General features: G+C 44.4%; 1 protein-coding gene across 1 annotated transcript in view; it reads right to left on the reverse strand.

Moving 5' to 3' along the window:
• Positions 1-19,597, reverse strand: part of LOC129709609 (ephrin type-A receptor 7) — a 488,630-nt gene that overhangs the window by 86,808 nt on the left and 382,225 nt on the right. The window contains 1 exon segment of the mRNA XM_055656065.1: positions 7,253-7,418. Within this exon segment, the coding sequence (XP_055512040.1) occupies positions 7,253-7,418 (166 nt within the window).

Here is a 19,597-nt window from a genome sequence, read left to right on the forward strand (position 1 = left end):
TTGAATGGCGGTGCAGGCTCGAAGGGCCGAATGGCCTACTCCTGCATCTAATTTCTATGTTTCTATGTTTCACCTTGCACTGAACGTTATTCCCTTATCCTGTATCTGTACGCTGTACACTGTAAATGGCTCGGTTGTAATCATGTATTGTCTTTACGCTGACTGGTTAGCACGCAACAAAAGCTTTTCACTGCACCTCGGCACAATTGACAATAAACTAAACTGAGTCAAATCTTGATGTTTAATAACATTACTACCACTAATTTCTCCACTGCCACAGGGTCACTAATAAGTAACCTAAGGGGTTCAGCATAAAAATACTGCACCTACTGTAACTGGATATCCGTGCAGACAGAACATCGACAAGGTCCTAGTCAACTCCTGACGTTTATGGATTCATTAGTAATCTTGTTCCCCAGATTGCTTATTTGTTCACTGGAATATCTCATCAAATGCAGGTTTTCCCGCTAATTCACTTCCCTAGACACGGCACATCAAAGCTCCTCAAATCCCATCACAATCGGAAAAAACTGCAATCACATCAATGCTCTGTGCGTTGTTTCTTCCTCTCAGTGAGAACATGAATGAATGAATACTTTGCATGAATGAAACATGAATGAAAACATGCCCGATTGACGTAACCTCACGTAATCCTAATCCAAGCTCCTCTGCCCTATCATTAATTAAATTTACTAATATGATCTGGGTTTGAACGACACAAGTGTTTTAACTCAATCTGATCTGCTATTTGGGGTTTATGCAAATAGTGAAAGGCCTGGAGAGAGTTTGATGTGGAGAGGATGGTTCCATTTGTGGGAGAGTCTAGGACCAGAGGTCATAGCCTCAGAATTAAAGGATGTCTCTTTAGGAAGGAGATGAGGAGCAATTTCTTTGGTCAGAGGGTGGCGAATCTGTTCAATTCATTGCCATGGAAGGCTGTGGAAGCCAAGTCAATAGATATGTTTAAGGCAATGATAGATAGATACTTGATTAGTAAAGACGTCAGGGGTATGGGGAGAAGGCAGGATAATGGGGTTTAGGAGGGAGAGATAGATCAGCCATGATTGAATTGGGGAGTAGACTTGATGGGCCGAATGGCCTAATTCTATTCCTATCACATGAACTTATCAATGCTGAATTGAGTGGGGCTTTATGGTCAACAAGAATCCACGTTGATCTGAAGGTAGTCCACCTTTATTCAATCACTTCACAGTTTTGGCTGTTTCCCTCCTTGTAATGGAGCTCAGAAAACCATGTCAATTCATTTTCTAATCTTTGTTTCAGGGATTTCTGAGGCAGCAAATTGTCTGCTCTAGGGAGATCTGCATCGTGGCTTGTGCAATATCATGGAAATTGTTCAAGTCCTCTCCGCAACGCTGTTAATATTTATTAAAGTAAGAAATAGAACCATAGCTGGAATTTAGCCCAGAATAGGGGAATCGAGAACCTGAGGACATAGGTTCAAGGTGAGGGGGAAAAGATTTCATTAGAACCTGAGGGGCACCATTTTTACACAAAGGGTGGTGGGTGTATGTAATGAGCTGCCAGAGGAGATATTTGAAGCAGGGATTATCATAACATTCAAGAAACATTTAGACAAGTACATGGATAGGCTAGGTTGAGAGGGATATTGGCCAAATGCAGGTAGGTGGGACTAGCGTAGATGGAACACGTTGGTTGGCAAAGGCAATTGAGCTGAAGGGTCTGTGTCTGTGCTAGATGACTCTGTGAGATAATTTCAAAGGGGGAACTGTAACTGAACGAGTCCATCACATGCTGATGTTAGAGCTCTGATAATCCTCGTATAATTCTGCCTCCATTCTTCCCATCAGCATCCACTCCCCGGTGGCACTGTCAGACAATGTTAGCAGAATACATCAACACGCATCACACACCATTGCTTCCCTTTCATAACATTTACAAGAATGATGTGAATGTAAGAAAAAACATTTATTTCAACTTACTTTGCTCAGATTCATTATCCCAATAATTAATCACACACACATCCTTCATAATCTTTAATCGCCAGGAGAATAAGCACATTTGTTTTGCAAAATGCAATTGCAACATGTTTCAATTAGAATTTCAAAATATTTTGCAGAATTCAGACTTAAGCGCCTGTCCCACTTACGTGATTTTTATCGGCGACTTGCCAGCACCGGTCATAGTCGCAGCAGGTGGCCGAAATTTTTCAGAATGTTGAAAAAACCAGCGGCGACCAGAAAAAGGTACAACTCTTTGGGCGACTACTCACGACCATACGGGCGTCACGTGTCAACATGTCGGGGGGTGAAGCCTGTATGGTCATGAGTAGTCGCCCAAAGAGTCGTCCCTTTTTCAAGAAAAACATCCAAGAAAGAAGAAGAAAATGGTGGCCACTGCCCAGTCCATCAGAGCTACTGACTTCCTCACCATCAATGGGGTGCACAGGAGGCTCTGCCTCACAAACGCAGCCAATATCATCAAAGACCCACAACACCCTGGCTACACCTTCATCTCACGACAACCAACAGGAAGGAGCTACAGGAACAGTGAACAGAGTCCTCTAGGTTCAAGAACAACTTCCTCCCAGCAACAGTGAGGCCCTTGAATATTGGTTAACAACAATCCTATCTCAGCAACTCTCAACTTCCATGGACTTTGTTTTGATTACACACCAGACGTCGGTTTTGCACAGTTATGGTTCAATTATCTACTATTACTGTATTATTGATTATTGTAAATTTATTTGTATGTTTTGTATTAATGGGCCTGTAAATTTGTTGCAAGTAAAACATTGATTGCGTTACGTATGACAATGAAACACTTTGTTTAACTCTTGACTAAACACTCATGCTTCTTGAATCACTTCTCCCCTCTCCAGTCAGGCAGAAAATATGAAGACTTGAAAACAAGTATCGCCAGGTTCTGGAACAGGGGTGACAGTGTGGGGCAGCATTAGAGTTGCTGCCTTACAGTGCCAGAAGCCAGGGTTCGAGCCTTACGACGGGTGCTGGCTGTACAGAGTTTGCAGGTTCCCCCCGTGACTGCGTGGGTTTTCCCCGGGTGCTCCGGTTTTCTACCCACACACCAAAGACTTGTAGGTTAATTGGCTTCGGTAAAGATTGTAAATTGTGTCTAGTGTGTAGGATAGTGCTAATGTACGGAGATTGCTGGTCGGCACGGACACGGTTGGCTCAAGGGACTGTGTCCACGCTGTTTCTCTAAACTAAACTTTCTTCCTTAGTGCTATCAGACTACTGAATGGTCCTCCCAATAGTCCTGATCTCCCAACCTACCTCACTGTGGGCACTGCACATCTTTACTTGTACCTGCAGTTTCTCTGTATGTGTAATGCTGTAACATTATAGATTATACTCTGCTCTCTAGCATTTGTCTCTGCATTACCTGCTGTACCAGTGTATGGCTTAATTACACTCATGTATAGTGTGGTTGGTCTGGATAACATGCACACAAAGTCTCTCAGTGTTTCTAGGTACACAGAACAATAGTAAGTTGATAACTGATAAAAGCAGCACCCCAGGCACTCAATGTAATACAAGTACTCCAGGAAGACCTGCTATCAGTCTAATTGCAAGTATTGTGTGCTTGCTTCTCCAATTGACACTGCTATACCTTGCTATACTTGCACTTTGCTTCCATCTCTGAAAGAAGAATAGAGCATTTCCTATGAAGTGTCCCCTTATGTGGCATGTAACACCTCCTATAGGTTTAGTTTAGTTTAGTTTAGAGATACAGCGCAGAAACAAGTCCTTTCAGCCCACCGGGTCCGCACCAAGCAGAGATCCCCGCATATTAACACTACCCTACACACACTAGGGACAATTTTACATTTACCAAGACAATTAATCTACATACCTGTATGTCTTGGTAGCGTGGGAGGAAACCAAAGACCTTGGAGAAAACCCACGCTGGTCACGGGGAGAACGTACAGACAGCACCCGTAGTCGGGATCAAACCCAGGCCTCTGGCACTGCATTTGCTGTAAGGCAGCAACTCTACCGCTGCGCCATAGTTTTGAGAGACAGCATGGAAGCCCACCTCATCCAGGCCAATCATTGATGACCCGTGCACACTAGTTCTATGCTATCCCACTTTCTCATCCACCACTAACATACTCGGGGCAATTCACAGTGGGCCAATTAACCTACAAACCTGCACATCTTTGGGATTTGGGAGGAAACCGGAGCATCCGGAGGAAACCCACGTGGTCACAAGGAGAACGTGCAAACTCCACACAGACAGCACCCATGGTCAGTATCGAACCTGGTTCTCTGGCACTGTGAGGCAGCGGCTCTACCAGCAGCGGCACTGTGCTGCCCCTATTGGGAAGGCATGCGTGGTCCTCCTTCATGACCACAAACTCAAACTGATCCAATAGCTTGGGCTTTCATGCCATTACATTAAATGGAGAGAGGCCATTCTGTCCAATTGGTTGTTCCCTAGATACCTCCTTGCCACCCTGTTGACATATCCTTTATTTTTGTGTCCTTAACGTGATCCCTGTGCAAACCATAGGTAGAAAGCTCCACATTCAAACTACCAGCCGGCTGAACACTTAATAGGTCCCCTAGTTTGGGATCATTCTCGGAGTGGAATGATCTTCGCTACATCTACTCATCCATAATGTTAAGCGACACACCATAAATAGCATTTGCTTTATTGGTGAAACAATCTCTGGGTTTCCCCAAGGGTGATGACAATTATAACTGTCCAGAAGCTTCAATACATGTGAATTTACGGAAACAGCCTTCATGTGAAAGAGATGAAGGTGCATTTAACAAAACCAAAACCACACAGGTTAGCTAATCATGTCTTTGCAAATTACAGGACAAAATAACGATATTTAATACCAGGACAGCGAGTTGCTTTTACAAGGGGAACCTGTACTTAGAATAAAATTTTGCATTATAGGAAAGATGTTGTCAAGCTGGAAAGGGTGCAGATAAGATTTATGAGGATGTTGCCAGGACTCCAGGGCCTGAGCTGTAAGGAGAGGTTGAGCAGGCCAGGACTCCTTGGAGTGCAGGAAAATGAAGGATGATCTTATAGGGAGGGGTGTACAAAATCATGAGAGGAATAGATCAGGTAGACACACCGAGTCTCTTTCCCAGACTAGGGAAATCAAGAACCCGAGGATAAAAAGTTTAAGGTGAGGGGGGAAGGATTTAATAGGAACATGAGGGGTAACTTTTTCACATTGGGTTTATAGAAACATAGACAATCGGTGCAGGAGTAGGCCATTCGGCCCTTCAAATGGAATAAGCTGCAGGAAGAGGGAGTTGAGGCTGGGACTATCTCGATGTTGAAGAAACATTTGGACAGGTACATGGATGGGACAGGTTTAGAAGGATATGGGCCAAATGCAGGCAGGTGGGAGTAGTGTAGGTGGGACATGTTGGCCAGTGTGGGAAGGATGGGCTGAAGGGCCTGTGTCCACGCTGTATCACTCTATGACTCTATAGGCTTTTTAACATATGCGATCTGTGGTAATTCCCTATTTTGTACACAGGTTTATTTACACGGAATAGAATGCAAGTGTTCACACGGAAAATCTTGTTCTGTGCTGTCTTTGCGTGTGTCTTCACAGGCATGTGTGCAAAAGGTTTCACCGAACTAATTAGTTGAATATACGAGGTGACACCATTTACTGTTTAAAGTGCGAAAGCCAAATGCATCTCTTTGCACTGTTAGACCCCAGATCTGAAAACACTGGCTTTGAAAAGATAAAATAGCTTAGTTGTTGTAGATAAAATAAAGACATGCCCTTTAATGTCCTCATTAGAATTATGATAAGAGCTATTTATTGTACAGACCAAGAGCAAGAATGAACCAGCAGCTATTATTTTCCTTTTATAAGATTAGCATTATGGATAATTACATTTCTCTCTTGCATTGAGTAAGGACAGTTGTCTACCAGATATGTGACATGATCAAACTATGGTCGGAGTAGAATCCAAGAGAGGAGAGGGTGCAGGAGAGGTTTACCAGAATGCTTCAAGAAGAGATGAGACAAATTTGATTTGTTTTCTCTCGAAGCCGGAAGCTGAGGGGAGATCTGATAGAAGTATGTAAAATCATGAGAGGCATAGATATGTGTCGACAGACAGACCCTTATTGATAGGATCGAAATACCCAAGACTCGAGAGCATAGCTTTACGTTGGGAGGGGCAACATTTAAGGAAGATGCGGTGAGTATGTTCTTTTCACACAGACAGTGGTGCTCAGCATGTGCTGCCAGGAGTGTTGGTAGAGGCAGTTAGGGTAGTGTCGTTGAGGAGGCTTTTGGACAGGCACATGGATATGCAGCGAATGGAGGAATATGGATCACATGCAGGCAGAGGAGATGAGTTTATTCTGGCACCATGTTCGGCACGGACAATGTGGGTTGAAGGGACCTCCTGTTCTGTTCTATGCCAAAGCTGGACACAAAGTGCTGGAGTAACACAGCGAGTCAGGCAGCATCTCTGGAGGAAAAGGATGGGTGAAATTCCACCTGAAACGTCGCCCATCATTTTTCTCCAGAGATGCTGCCTGACCCGTCGAGTTACTCCAGCACTTTGTGTCTATCTACGGCATAAACCAGCATCTGCAGTTCTTTGTTTATACATTCTGCACTGTTCTATGTTATTCCTTAAGATACAACCATTAATACAACATAAGTGTGTCACACTAATGTTACCATTCAAAAATGCACTGATAAGTGTGTGTTAGGGCAAGTGTGTATAAGTGTATATTAGGGCATGTGACCAAGAATCCAGGGACATGGGGAAAATGCAGGAACAGGGTACTGCGTTTGGATGATCAGCCATGATTATATTGAATGGCGGTGCTGGCTCAAAGGGCCAAATGGCCTACTCCTGCACCTATGTTTTATGTTTCTATGTTTAAGTGACCATAAGCTTGGTCAGTCATAGGTTGTAAAGCAGGTCTTCATAAAAGACAGAGTGATGGAGAGTTTTAGGGAGAACTTTGTAGAAAGCAAAGCCTCGGTGACTGCGAGCAGTGTTGTTACTTGGGAATGTCTAAGTTTGGGAATGATCGAGAACCCTGAACTGGAGAAGAATCTCATTGGGCTGATGGCTGTTACAGGGGTAGGAATGGATGGTCAAAGAGGAATTTAATACAACAACAAATTCCATTTAAATCGCATCTTTATTGGAGCCAGAAAAATCCCACTGTGTTACCAAACCAAAGCAAAACGTACAAAATGAGAAACACTCTTGTTTTTCCTCCTTTCAGTACTACTTACGCTCCCCTAAAGTCTGCACCTCAATACTGGGGCTGTAGTTCCCATAGTCCGTGGATGAAGAGAAGACTCGCACTTGGAATATGTAGAGTGTTCCAGGCTTCAGGTTATTGATGGTCAGAGTCGTGGATGAAGTCTTCACCGTTGAGTAGCTCTGATCACTCTGCTCCTGTGTGGAAGGAGAGAGGTTTCAATGACAAGTGCACAAGGTTTTCCACATTAAACAGCAATAACAAAAATAATAAATAATTGTCGCAGGCTACTGAAGGCACAAATACAAACATTCATGCACAACTATTTACAGATAAGGTCAGAAAAACATCTCACACCTAACAAGGTTAGTGCAACACTCCGACTATCTCTTTTGATTGATATCTTTCATTTTACGGCGTTTGTATTGTTCCACTTTGAAAGATTGATTGTTTGAAAGATGCAGAATGTAAACACTCCTTTTGGCCCACAGAGTCCATGCCAACCATCGATCACCCATTCACACTAGTTCTATAGACACAACAAGCTGGAGTAACTCAGTGGGACAGGCAACAATCTCTGTGGAGTTTGCATGTTCTCCCAGTGACCGTGTAGGTTTCCTCCAGGTACTCCCATTTCCTCCCTCATCCCAAAGACGCAGGTTAATTGGACCTCTGTAAATTGCCCCTAGTGTGTATGTGGAGTGGGTGAGAAAGTGAGATAACTAGCGTGAACGGGGGATCGATGGTTGGCATGGACTCGGTGGGCCGAAGGGCCTGCTTCCATGCTGTGTCTTTCAATCAATGAATCAAAGAGAAATGAGCTGTCGGGCCATGTAACATCAATTGCTGATACATTTCCCAATGCTGCCAAATCCTCATAAAAAATGCACATGGATGACACTATTTTTTAATCTTGTTAATATTAATTTAGTATTTTTTTAATGGATACTATACATCATTTTTGTATTTGATTTATTTAGACTGACATAATCTCGATATTAGTTAACAAGCTAAAGATTCCCAATTGCAGGCTTCCAGATTGCAATGATGAAGCCTCCATTCAAATGGCTATTGTATATGTTCATTACCCTTGACGGCGTCTTTTCACTCATCTGACTAAAATAACTTTTAAATCCTTCACAGCAGCCTTCACATTATTCCGATACTATTCCAAGGATTTAATAACTAATCCCCGAGAAGATCATCCCAATCATTGGCACACTCCATGAACAATAGCCGCCCGATATCCATTCTAAGTTTCACATATCCATGCTCACAATATCAATTAAAGGCTGCTCCTGCATTAATGTTCCATACTGTTAACAGTGGTTTGTATGCAAGAGTATAACAACCAAATTTCTCCCACATTTTCTGATAAATCAGGCTATTAATCGAAGGTTTGAAGAGACAATTGAAATCGTGCCTTTGAAGAAATTTTGTTAATTAAACAACAGTAAGAATTAGAAGCTGGTGTAATTCTTGGTACGTCAAACTACATATTTATCAGTGGACAAAACCATTTGCTTTATTTGGGAATAGTCCCCGAGGATTGGCGTACTGCGCATGTTGTTCCATTGTTTAAAAAGGGTTCTAAGAGTAAACCTAGCAATTATAGACCTGTTAGTTTGACTTCAGTGGTGGGCAAATTAATGGAAAAGATACTTAGAGATGATATATATAAGCATCTAGATAAACAGGGTCTGATTAGGAACAGTCAACATGGATTTGTGCCTGGAAGGTCATGTTTGACTAATCTTCTTGAATTTTTTGAAGAGGTTACTAGGGAAATTGACGAGGGTAAAGCTGTGGATGTTGTCTATATGGACTTTAGTAAGGCCTTTGACAAGGTTCCTCATGGAAGGTTGGTTAAGAAGGTTCAACTGTTGGGTATAAATGCAGGAATAGCAAGATGGATTCAACAGTGGCTGAATGGGAGAAGCCAGAGGGTAATGGTGGATGGCTGTTTATCGGGTTGGAGGCAGGTGACTAGTGGGGTGCCTCAGGGATCTGTGTTGGGTCCTTTGTTGTTTGTCATGTACATCAATGATCTGGATGAAGGCGTGGTAAATTGGATTAGTAAGTATGCAGATGATACCAAGATAGGGGGTGTTGGGGATAATGAAGAGGATTTCCAAAGTCTACAGAGTGATTTAGGCCATTTGGAAAAATGGGCTGAAAGAGGGCAGATGGAGTTTAATGCTGATAAATGTGAGGTGCTACACCTTGGCAGGACAAATCAAAATAGGACGTACATGGTAAATGGTAGGGAATTGAAGAATACAGTTGAACAGAGGGATCTGGGTATAACCGTGCATAGTTCCTTGAAGGTGGAATCTCATATAGATAGGGTGGTAAAGAAAGCTTTTGGTATGCTAGCCTTTATAAATCAGAGCATTGAGTATAGAAGCTGGGATGTAATGTTAAAATTGTACAAGGCATTGGTGAGACCAAATCTGGAGTATGGTGTACAATTTTGGTCGCCAAATTATAGGAAGGATGTCAAAAAAATAGAGAGAGTACAGAGGAGATTTACTAGAATGTTGCCTGGGTTTCAACAACTAAGTTACAGAGATAGGTTGAATAAGTTAGGTCTTTATTCTCTGGAGCGCAGAAGGTTAAGGGGGGACCTGATAGAGGTCTTTAAAATGATGAGAGGGATAGACAGAGTTGATGTGGACAAGCTTTTCCCTTTGAGAATAGGGAAGATTCAAACAAGAGGACATGACTTCAGAATTAAGGGACAGAAGTTTAGGGGTAATATGAGGGGGAACTTCTTTACGCAGAGAGTGGTGGCGGTGTGGAATGAGCTCCCAGTGGAAGTGGTGGAGGCAGGTTCATTGGTATCATTTAAAAATAAATTGGATAGGCATATGGATGAGAAGGGAATGGAGGGTTATGGTATGAGCGCAGGCAGGTGGGACTAAGGGGAAAAAAGAAAAAAAAAATTTGTTCGGCATGGACTTGTAGGGCCGAGATGGCCTGTTTCCGTGCTGTAATTGTTATATGGTTATATGGTTATATGGTTATTAGAACATCGAAGTACAGTACAAGAACAGGCCCTTCAGCCCACAAGGTCTGTGCAAAAAATCATGGCAATTTAAACTAATCACAAATGCATGCGCGTGACCCATATCCCTCTGTTCCCTACTTTCCCACATGACCATCTAAAAGCTTCTCAATCACACCACTATCGTATCTGCAATGGCATGAAATAAAATGAACTGAATGCCATATCTGTAAAGAAACATAGATTAAAGAAAGGGATTTTATTTAACTAAATATTTTTCAGATTTATTAGTACATTTAACAATACGACAGAGGGACAGACCATATGGCCCTTAATGTCTGTGCCGAACATGATGTTCAGATAATAAATCAAATGCCTGCATGGGATCCATATCTCTCCATTCCTACATAACCAAAAGCCTTGTATGTGTCACTATCATATCTGCCTCCACCACCACCCTGGCAGCGCGTTCCAGGCGCCCATCACACATCTCCTTTACCTCTCTCGCCTTAAGGGCCTGTCCCACTTGGCCGTCATTTGCACGTCACGCAGATGGCGTGCAAAGATTTTGTACAATCCAAAATCCTGGGGCGCCGTGCGTGACCGTGCGTCACTGCCTACATCACCACGCACCATGCGCGCGTCACATGCACGTCACGATGCGTGCATCAAGCGTCGTGACGCGTTAATGATGTCGCGTAAATTACGAGCAAATGACACCCAAGTGGGACAGGCCCTTAAAGCTCTGCCTCTGGTCTTTGAAACTTCCTCCCTGGGAAAACGGTTTGACTATCAATTTTCTTTAGCACAGGATATCTGCTGACTTTATCTGAGCTGCCCATTTGCCCAAACTTGACTTGACTTGACTTGACATTTCTGCCTCCAGTAATGCGACTGACTCTGGCCGTCCACAGAAATCCTCTAAAAAGACACTCAGTTGTACCAAGCTGTTTCTGCAAAATACAATGGGAATTAAATCAGATGAATCAGTGGCATCGACATTGTCGTAGGGAATTAGACACACAAAGTCATTCCCAGCCCAGCCAACCCTGTGAACAACATCTCAAAGATATACAAGGACTGTGGACTACATTTGTAAAGCTGCCCCACAGATTCATTGAGGCATAGACTGGTGACTGGAGCATGGTTATACTCCAGCCAGCATGCTACACCACAATTCACATGCACATCCAATACCAATGACTGAACTCCTCACAAGTGTTGGTAGTATAGTGATGGTTTAGTTTAATTTTGGTTTGGAGAAACAGCGCGGAACCAGGTCCTTCTGCCCATCGAGTCCGCGCCAAACAGCGATCCCCACACATTAACACTATCCTCAACACACCAGGGACAATTCACAATCTACCAAGCCAATTAATGTACAAAACCTGTACGCCTTTGGGGTGTGAAAGGAAGCTGAAGATCTTGGAGAAAACCCACACGATCACAGGGAGAACGAACAAACTCCGTACAAACACCCGTAACTCAAATTTCACTGTACCTTAGTTGGTTAAGTGACAATAAACGCGAACTTAAACTTGAACCCAGGTCTCTGGCATTGTAAGCGCTGAAAGGCAGCAACTCTACCGCTGCGCCACCGTGCTGCTCCACATGGTGAGCAGAGACCATGGATAGGCTGGTGGGGAGTGGGAAAGGGCCACAAGAGGGAACGGCTTGCCCGACAATGGACAATTCGATGTTCAATCACCGGGCTGTAGCCTACCCAAGCAGGATAAGAGATGCTGCTCTTCTAATTTGTGTTTGGCCTCATTGTAGCAATGGAGAAGGCCAAGAACAGACATCTCGGTGTGGGAATGGGAAGGGGAGGTGAAATTATATAAAACAGGAAGCTGGAGCTGACGGCCATGGACATTGTGCAGGTGGATGACCAAACGGTCACCGAGTCTACGTACCGAACTGAGCATCGATGGGAGTGCAGGAGATCAGGGACAGGGACTTGGACAATGTCCCTTCAGAGGTTTTGGCCAATCTTTCAATGCCAACCTTCTCCACGGAGGAGATCCACCAAACGGGCTTAGGAATGATGGAAGCAAATCCTCTTTGCTCTGTTTAGCTCCACTGTTCATGGCTTATTATCTAATGAGCACTCTAGGGGTGTGAGTCACTGTTTTAATTGCATCTGGGTTCTGAACAATTAATCTTCTTTTACAAAACTCCAAGAGTAGTTTAGTGCAGCGCAGATGGCTTGTTTTAGATTGGCTTGTTACAGATATTACAAGGGCAGCACGGTGGCACAGCGGTAGAATTGCTGCCTTACAGCGCTTGCAACGCTGGAGACCCGGGTTCGAACCAGACTATGGGTGCTGTCTGTGCGGAGTTTGTACGTTCTCCCCGTGACCGCGTGGGTTTTCTCCGAGATCTTCGGTTTCCTCCCACACGCCAAAGACATACAGGTTTGTAGGTTAATTGGCTTGGGTTTATATACTTGATACAAGTGTAAATTGTCCTTAGTGTGTGTAGGCTTGTGCTAATGAGCGGGATCGCTGGTCTCGGTGGGCCTGTTTCCGCACTGTATCTCTAAACTAAAATAAATTAAAGATATAGAGGGAGACAGGAGAGAAATGGGCCCTTGAACCCAATCAACAGAGCATGGCCTCACTAGCCTGCTGCGACTTTCAACATGATCACCCTTGCTTCTCCTCCTCTTCCTCAGAGACCACCTCACACACTTTGCTGCCCCCTCCAAGTTATAGTGACACAAGGAACGTCAAAGGCTGGAATCTTGAGTGAAACACAAAGTGCTGGAGAAACTCAGCGGGTTAGGCAGCATCTCTGCAGGGCGTGGAGAGACCACATTCAAACACAAAAAAGAAAAACACAATCCCTGAGAAAACTCAGGATCAGACGGATCCTAAGTTTAACTGATGCTGCAACAGAGCTGGGAATTGCAGGACAAGTGGACAGGCCTTGTCTATCTCCCTGCATCCTCTCAAAGGCAAACCAAGCAAACCAAGTATCAAAACGTGTGTCCTCGCAACAGGAAATAAGTAACATCAAGGCATTCGAGTGCACTTTAGCCCATGTTAACTCTACCCCCCCTTCTGTAAATTGTCCCTAGTGTACAGGATAGGTCTAGTATACAGGGTGATCGTGGTTGGTGCAAACTGGGTAGGGCTGAAGAGCCTGTGTCCATGCTGTATCTCTAAACTAAATGGAACTATCCAAACGTTTGCTGAATAAGTAATAAAAAGTAGGTGGATTTTCCGCACGCAGACTTGTTTGCATAAAGCATGCCTGATTCCATCATGAGTAGTTCAGTGCAGAGCAGACGGCCTGCATTAGATTTGCTTGTTACAGATCTCCAGGGATGCTGACTGACCCACTGAGTTTAGTTAAGCTCAGTTTCGAGATACAGCACAGAACCAGGCCCTTCAGCCCACCGAGTCCGTGCCGACCCATGATCCCGGCACACTAACACTATCATACACACAATTTACAAATTTACCAAGCAAATTAGCCTGCAAACATGGACGTCTTTGGAGTGTGGGATGAAACCGGAGCTCCCGGGGAAAACCCACGCAGGTCACGGGGAGAAGGTACAAAATCTGTACCGTTACCACCCAAGGTCAGGTTTGAACCGGGGCCTCTGGCGACTCTACTGCTGCGCTACCCTGCCGCCCAGTTACTCCAACACTTTGTGTCCTTTTGTGTATTCACTAGCATCTTCAGTTCTTTGTTGCGACAAAGAACTTTGCCTTACTTGGTCAGGCAAGCTTGGGCTCTGTACTGCATCCTCAAACTAGTAATCAAGGGCATTGTGTGTCAGAGCTTGTAGGCACAAAGAACTACAGATGCTGGAATCTTGTATGGAATACAAAGTGCCCTGAGTAACTTAACGGGTCAGGAAGCATATCTGGAGGACATATGACCTAAAACATCACCTATCCATGTCCTCCAGGCATGCTGGCTGACCTGCTGAGTTACTCCTGGAGTAACTCAGCAGGTAATTTCCTTCGCTCCATAGATGCTGCCTCACCCGCTGAGTTTCTCCAGCATTTTTATCTAACTTCAATTGTTCCAGCATCTGCAGTTCCTTCTTAAACATGCTGAGCTACTCCTGTATTTTGTGTGCATTGGACCTTCATGGCTTTTATAATTTTCCATCCTGGCTAAAGCTTCTACAGGAATCATTTACAGACTTCTTTAAAGACACCTTCGGGAGAGATCAATGCATCCTGAAAGATTGGTTTGGCCTTTAAAGTTGTATTTTACTCATGCTGTTTTAAGGTTACTTAAAACTCAAGATAGGTCTTTATAACAATTTGCTTGGAAGTGGTTTGAAGTTTGAGGGGGGTCTTTTAAAATTGACAACAGATTTAGAATGCAAAGGATCAATAGCAAAGAATTCGATGAAAAAGTCAAAAGAGAAAGTTACCCTGCAAGGAAAGCGTATTGAGAGACGTAGGAAAACAAGGGATGAAAGAAAATATATCAAGAGCGCTGGGCAGAGAAGTATTCATGCGAGAGCAGAGCAGTGTAGGACGCAGAATACAAAAGCAACAAACTGCAGCTGCTGGCAATTTGAAATTACCCAACAAAGTCTAGAGAAACTGCGCAGGTCAGGCACCATGTGTGGAGAGAGAGTTACAGTTCCAGGTCAATAAGTCTGCATCAGAAGCAAAGGTCAGGACACAAACCTCGTCAAAACAAATTTCATACTTTTGCCAGCATATTTGAAATTGGGTTACATTTGTACAGTGAGCAACATGACAGCCAATGTAGGCAGAGCAAGGTGCCACAATGAGAAGTATTGATCATCATTTAACCTGATGCTGGGTCAGAGTGAAATATAATGCCCCTGTCTCACTTAGGCGATTTGTTAGGCGACTACAGGGGACTAGGCTGTCGCCACATGGTCGCCGGGGTGTCGCCTGTATGGTCGTGTGTTGTCTCCTCAGTCGCCCAAAGAATCGTTGCGTTTTTCTGGTCGCCGCTGGATTTTGAAATGTTCAAAAGTTTTCGACGACAGTCGGCGACAGTTGGCTTGACGCCAATGAGCGTCACTTGACTTCTCCTGACGTAGGTGCTGTCGTAGGTTGTCGCCACGATGACGTAGGTTGTCGGCGGTGCTGACTTCGGTAAATTCCATTGGCGACTACCTACGCCAACCTACATCAACCGGCGACAGGTACCGGCGACTGAATTGTCTTACCTTGTCGTAGCTTGTCGCTGGTGGACGTAGGTTGTCGTAGGTGTGGTCGTAGGTGGACGTCCTAATGGGTCGCCGGTTGTCGGTAGCTTGCCGTAGCTTGCCGTCGACTAGGTGGTAGGTTGTTGTAGACATTGTTGTAGGGGGGTCCAGTCTCTGGTTTTTCAGCGACCTGTTACAACTATGACAATCGCCGGCAATCGCCGAAAAAAATTGCCTAAGTGGGACAGGCCCATTAGTTTAGCTTTAATATAGGGATACAGCATGGAAACAGGCCCCTCAGCACACCGAGTTCTCTCAGACCATCGACCACCGGGGGGGCGCAACTGGTAGTGCCGCTGGCACACAGCACTGAAGACCCGGCTTCGATCCTGACCTTGGGTGCTGTCTGTGTGAAGTTTGCACGTTCTCCCTGTGACCATGTTGATTTCCACCGGGTGCTCCAATTTTCACCCACATCTCAAAGATGTACGGGTTTATAGGTTAATTGGCCCTCTATAAATTGGCCCTAGTGTGTAGGAAGTAGATGCAAAAGAAGGATAACATAGAATTAGTGTGAACGGGTTATCAATGGTCAGCGTGGACTTGATGGGCTGAAGGGCCTGCTTCCGTGCTGTATCTCTAAACTAAACCATAAATTAATTGAATCATTCACACTAGTCTATGTTATCCCACTCTCACATCCACCTCCTACACATAAGGGACAATTTACAGAGGGCAAGTTAATCTACACATCCACACGTCTTTGGAATGTGGGAGGAAACCTGGAGCACCCGGAGGAAACCCCACAGTCACAGCGAGAACATGCCAACTCCACATAGACAGCACCAGTGGTCAGGATTGAACCTGGGTCTGTGGCGCAACGGCTCTACCAGCTGTGTGTGTAGAATATTATTAATGTGGGGAGCGCTGGTCGGTACAGACTCGATGGGCAGAAAGGCCTATCACTAAACTAAACTAAAGAGAGGGGTCTGGGCAAGTATTAGCTGTTGGGGACCCATGGGGAGAGGATAGTGTACTGGAATCAGATGATTTCAGGAATAATGCATAAATCTTCTCCGTGGATTGTCACCTTGTCGTGGTGGAGAAGCTGGTGTGGACCTGAGATCCTGAGAGCGATGCCGTCTGGAGCTATGCTCCTGGTAGGGCCACCCATGGCGGTAAGGTCAAGGGGGAGGTCTTTGACAAAGAGCAATCCAACCAAGATCTCAACAGTGGAACAGGCGGAGGACGATGGCTGACCTTAGTGGAGCATCACAACAGCTGGGAAGGCGGATGAAGGCTGTAGCAGAAAGGGGTCTTTGGTCATCTTGGACTCCATGGCACTGGATCCTGACCCAGATCTGTCAAGGACTGTGGGGTGGCTGTCTATGCACCTGTCTCCCCACGTTAAACAAAGTCGCGCACAGGCATCCTCCATATAGGCAATAGCACCCTGGAGACAGACACCCATGGTCAGCCATGACCGAAGGGGGCCTAAGTAGCATAACTCAAAGTGAATAAAGTTGCCATAATCTCCAATCCCAGACTACAGAGATCCCAGTGTCAATGTGTATTTCCCAAACAGATTATAAACTGAAGACCAGAAGCCATAGCTTTTAAGAATGAGATGAGCAAAGTTTAAAGCTTGTATGTGCGGTGTGAAGTGGGGGTCCAGAACGTGTTGCCTGGGGTTGTGGTGGAGGCAGATGCAACAATGGCATTGAAGAGGTTTTTAGATGGGCATATGGATATGCAGGGAATGGAGGGATATAGATCAAGTGCAGGCAGATGAGGTTAGTTTATCTTGGTATCATGTTCGGCATAGACATCATGCCTGTTCTATGCTCTATGTTCAATGAAAGGAAATCCTGGGTCATCTTTTCCTCTGATTTTCACGCAAGATGTTCCATGGACTTCTACAGAGGTAGTGCTCCAAATGTTTCAAGCCATTATTTGAATAATAAGATTGATTGAATTGCAAGGTGACAGCAAGGAAACAGGCCCTTCAGCCAACCGAGTCCACGTTGATCATCGATCACCCATTCACACTAGTTCCATGTTATCCCAACAGAGACCAATTAACCTTCAAACCCACATGTCTTTGAGATGTGTGAGGAAACCGGAGCGTCCACAGGAAGAACATGAAAACTCCACATAGACAGCACCTGAAGCCGGGATCAAACTGGTTTAAAGGAGAGGTGCGGGGCAGGTTTTTTTGCACAGAGGATGGTAGGTGCCTGTAACATGTTGCCAGGGATGGCGGGGGAGGCCAATATGATAGTGACGTTTAAGATGTGTTTCGATGGCAACATGTGGAAATCCTGCCATAAATCGAGCAGTCATAGTCATAGAAGTTAATAAGGACTCATGTATTGCTAGGCCATTTTGGTCAAGTTTGGTGTGCTCTGTAGAAATGGGACAAGCTTCTGAATAGTGCCAGCAAGTCTGGGGCCCAGATCAGTGTTGCATATTCGATTGACAGATGGATGGGATTTCTGCAGAGGACATCCTAGGAAATGTAAAATGCATGAAGTTAATTGGATAAATGCAAACTAAGTGTACCTATTGTAAATAATGTTGCGAGACAGTTACCCTGTCATTTGTTGATTGGTTGAAATGTTAAGCCCTGTCTGGTTTGTTTGAATCCCAGGGCACATGTTGCATTATTCATTTATGTTGGCTTCCTTCTGGAAGCCTCTTCCAGATACAATGTATTTAAGGTTCTGTTATTGGGTTGGGGAACTGTCAATAACTGTACAATGAGATCGATATATGTGATTGGTTTGTAGGGATTGCCTCCCCCAAGTAATGTTACGTCCTTAGTTTGGATAGGTATAAGAGGGTGGGTAATTCTTTGGGGTGTGTCGGTTGATTGTGACTTCTGTTCAGTTTGCACGAGATATGGTTGTCTTGCGTGTGTGGATCGGCAACCGTCCATGCAGTTTGCTCGTCAATAAAGTAAGGTTTTGGAACCCGAGTTTGACTTAGTGTTTGACTAAACCAGACTAAGTCTAGAACCGGAATTTACACAAGGGTATGCATGGAATGGAGAGAAATGGCTGATGAGATTAGTTTTTCTTGGCATTATGTGCGGCATGGACATTGTGGGCCGATGAGCCTGTTCTTGAGTTGTATCATTCTATTTTCAGGGTCCTCCAAGCATTTGTACCACACACACACATGCACATGAAGGACCCATAAGGAGAAGGGAAGACATGTGGTAAGTCCCTTGAATTTCAATAATATTTTATCTTTTGTGATAAATGCACTATTTAGTGCACAAAATGTTAGTCCTTCGTAATCTAATTCACTGACATTGATGTCTGTGCAAAACATGTGTTAAGTTGCTCCCTGTTCCCTGTCACAATGCAGTCACTGTTGATTTGGTCAAAATGGTTATCTTTCAAATCGTTTTTTTTTGTAATGCAGCCGTGAGTGAAGTAATTACATGTTAAACCCTCCACACAAAGAGATAATTTGCAATTTCATTCTTGGATTACATATATTGCTTGAAACAGGCACGGAATGAAGCTTTAGTCTGATATCCGGGCACAGATTTTTACAATACCTATATGCCTGATTTAATGCACATCTCTGAATGCGTTTACTTGCCGGAAACCTCTCCTCAAGTTTCTCGGTTGCTGATCATCTTGTAATGGATGAAGTGATGAGTGGCCCAACCAAATCAAAGTGCAGTTCATAGTGTCGTTAGCGCTTATGAAACCCTTCACGATAAATAAAGGCAGGAAAGAAGGTGAGAGAGGAGTGAAGGTTCCAAATGGTTTACACAAAATTGCTGGAGGAACTCAGCGTGTCAAGCAGTATCAGAAATTCCCCGTGTTGCAAAACATACTTGGCTAATAAAATATGATTATGATTACGATCTGGGGAGGAAATGGACTGGTGTTCTTTCGGGTCGGGATCCTTCTTCTGGCTGAATGTAGCAGGAGGGAGAGAAAGCAGAAAAAGAGATATGGAGGTGGGACAAAGGCTGGCAAGTGATAGGTGGATACAAGTGAGAGGGATTTCAATTGGCACATGGATAGAGTAAATGAAAAGGAGATAAAGAGGTGTCAGAAAAGGAGAGGAGAGGAGTGAAATGTAAAGCCGGAGGAGTATATGTATGGAAAAGGACAGGGTGAGGGCATATCCAAGGCCCCTATTTCATAGGGTGGTGGATGTCGTCTTGATGGATTTTACTAAAGGGCCTGTCCCAC

This window comes from Leucoraja erinacea, chromosome 26 (assembly GCF_028641065.1).
Source record: "Leucoraja erinacea ecotype New England chromosome 26, Leri_hhj_1, whole genome shotgun sequence".
In the NCBI taxonomy this organism is placed as follows: domain Eukaryota; kingdom Metazoa; phylum Chordata; class Chondrichthyes; order Rajiformes; family Rajidae; genus Leucoraja; species Leucoraja erinaceus.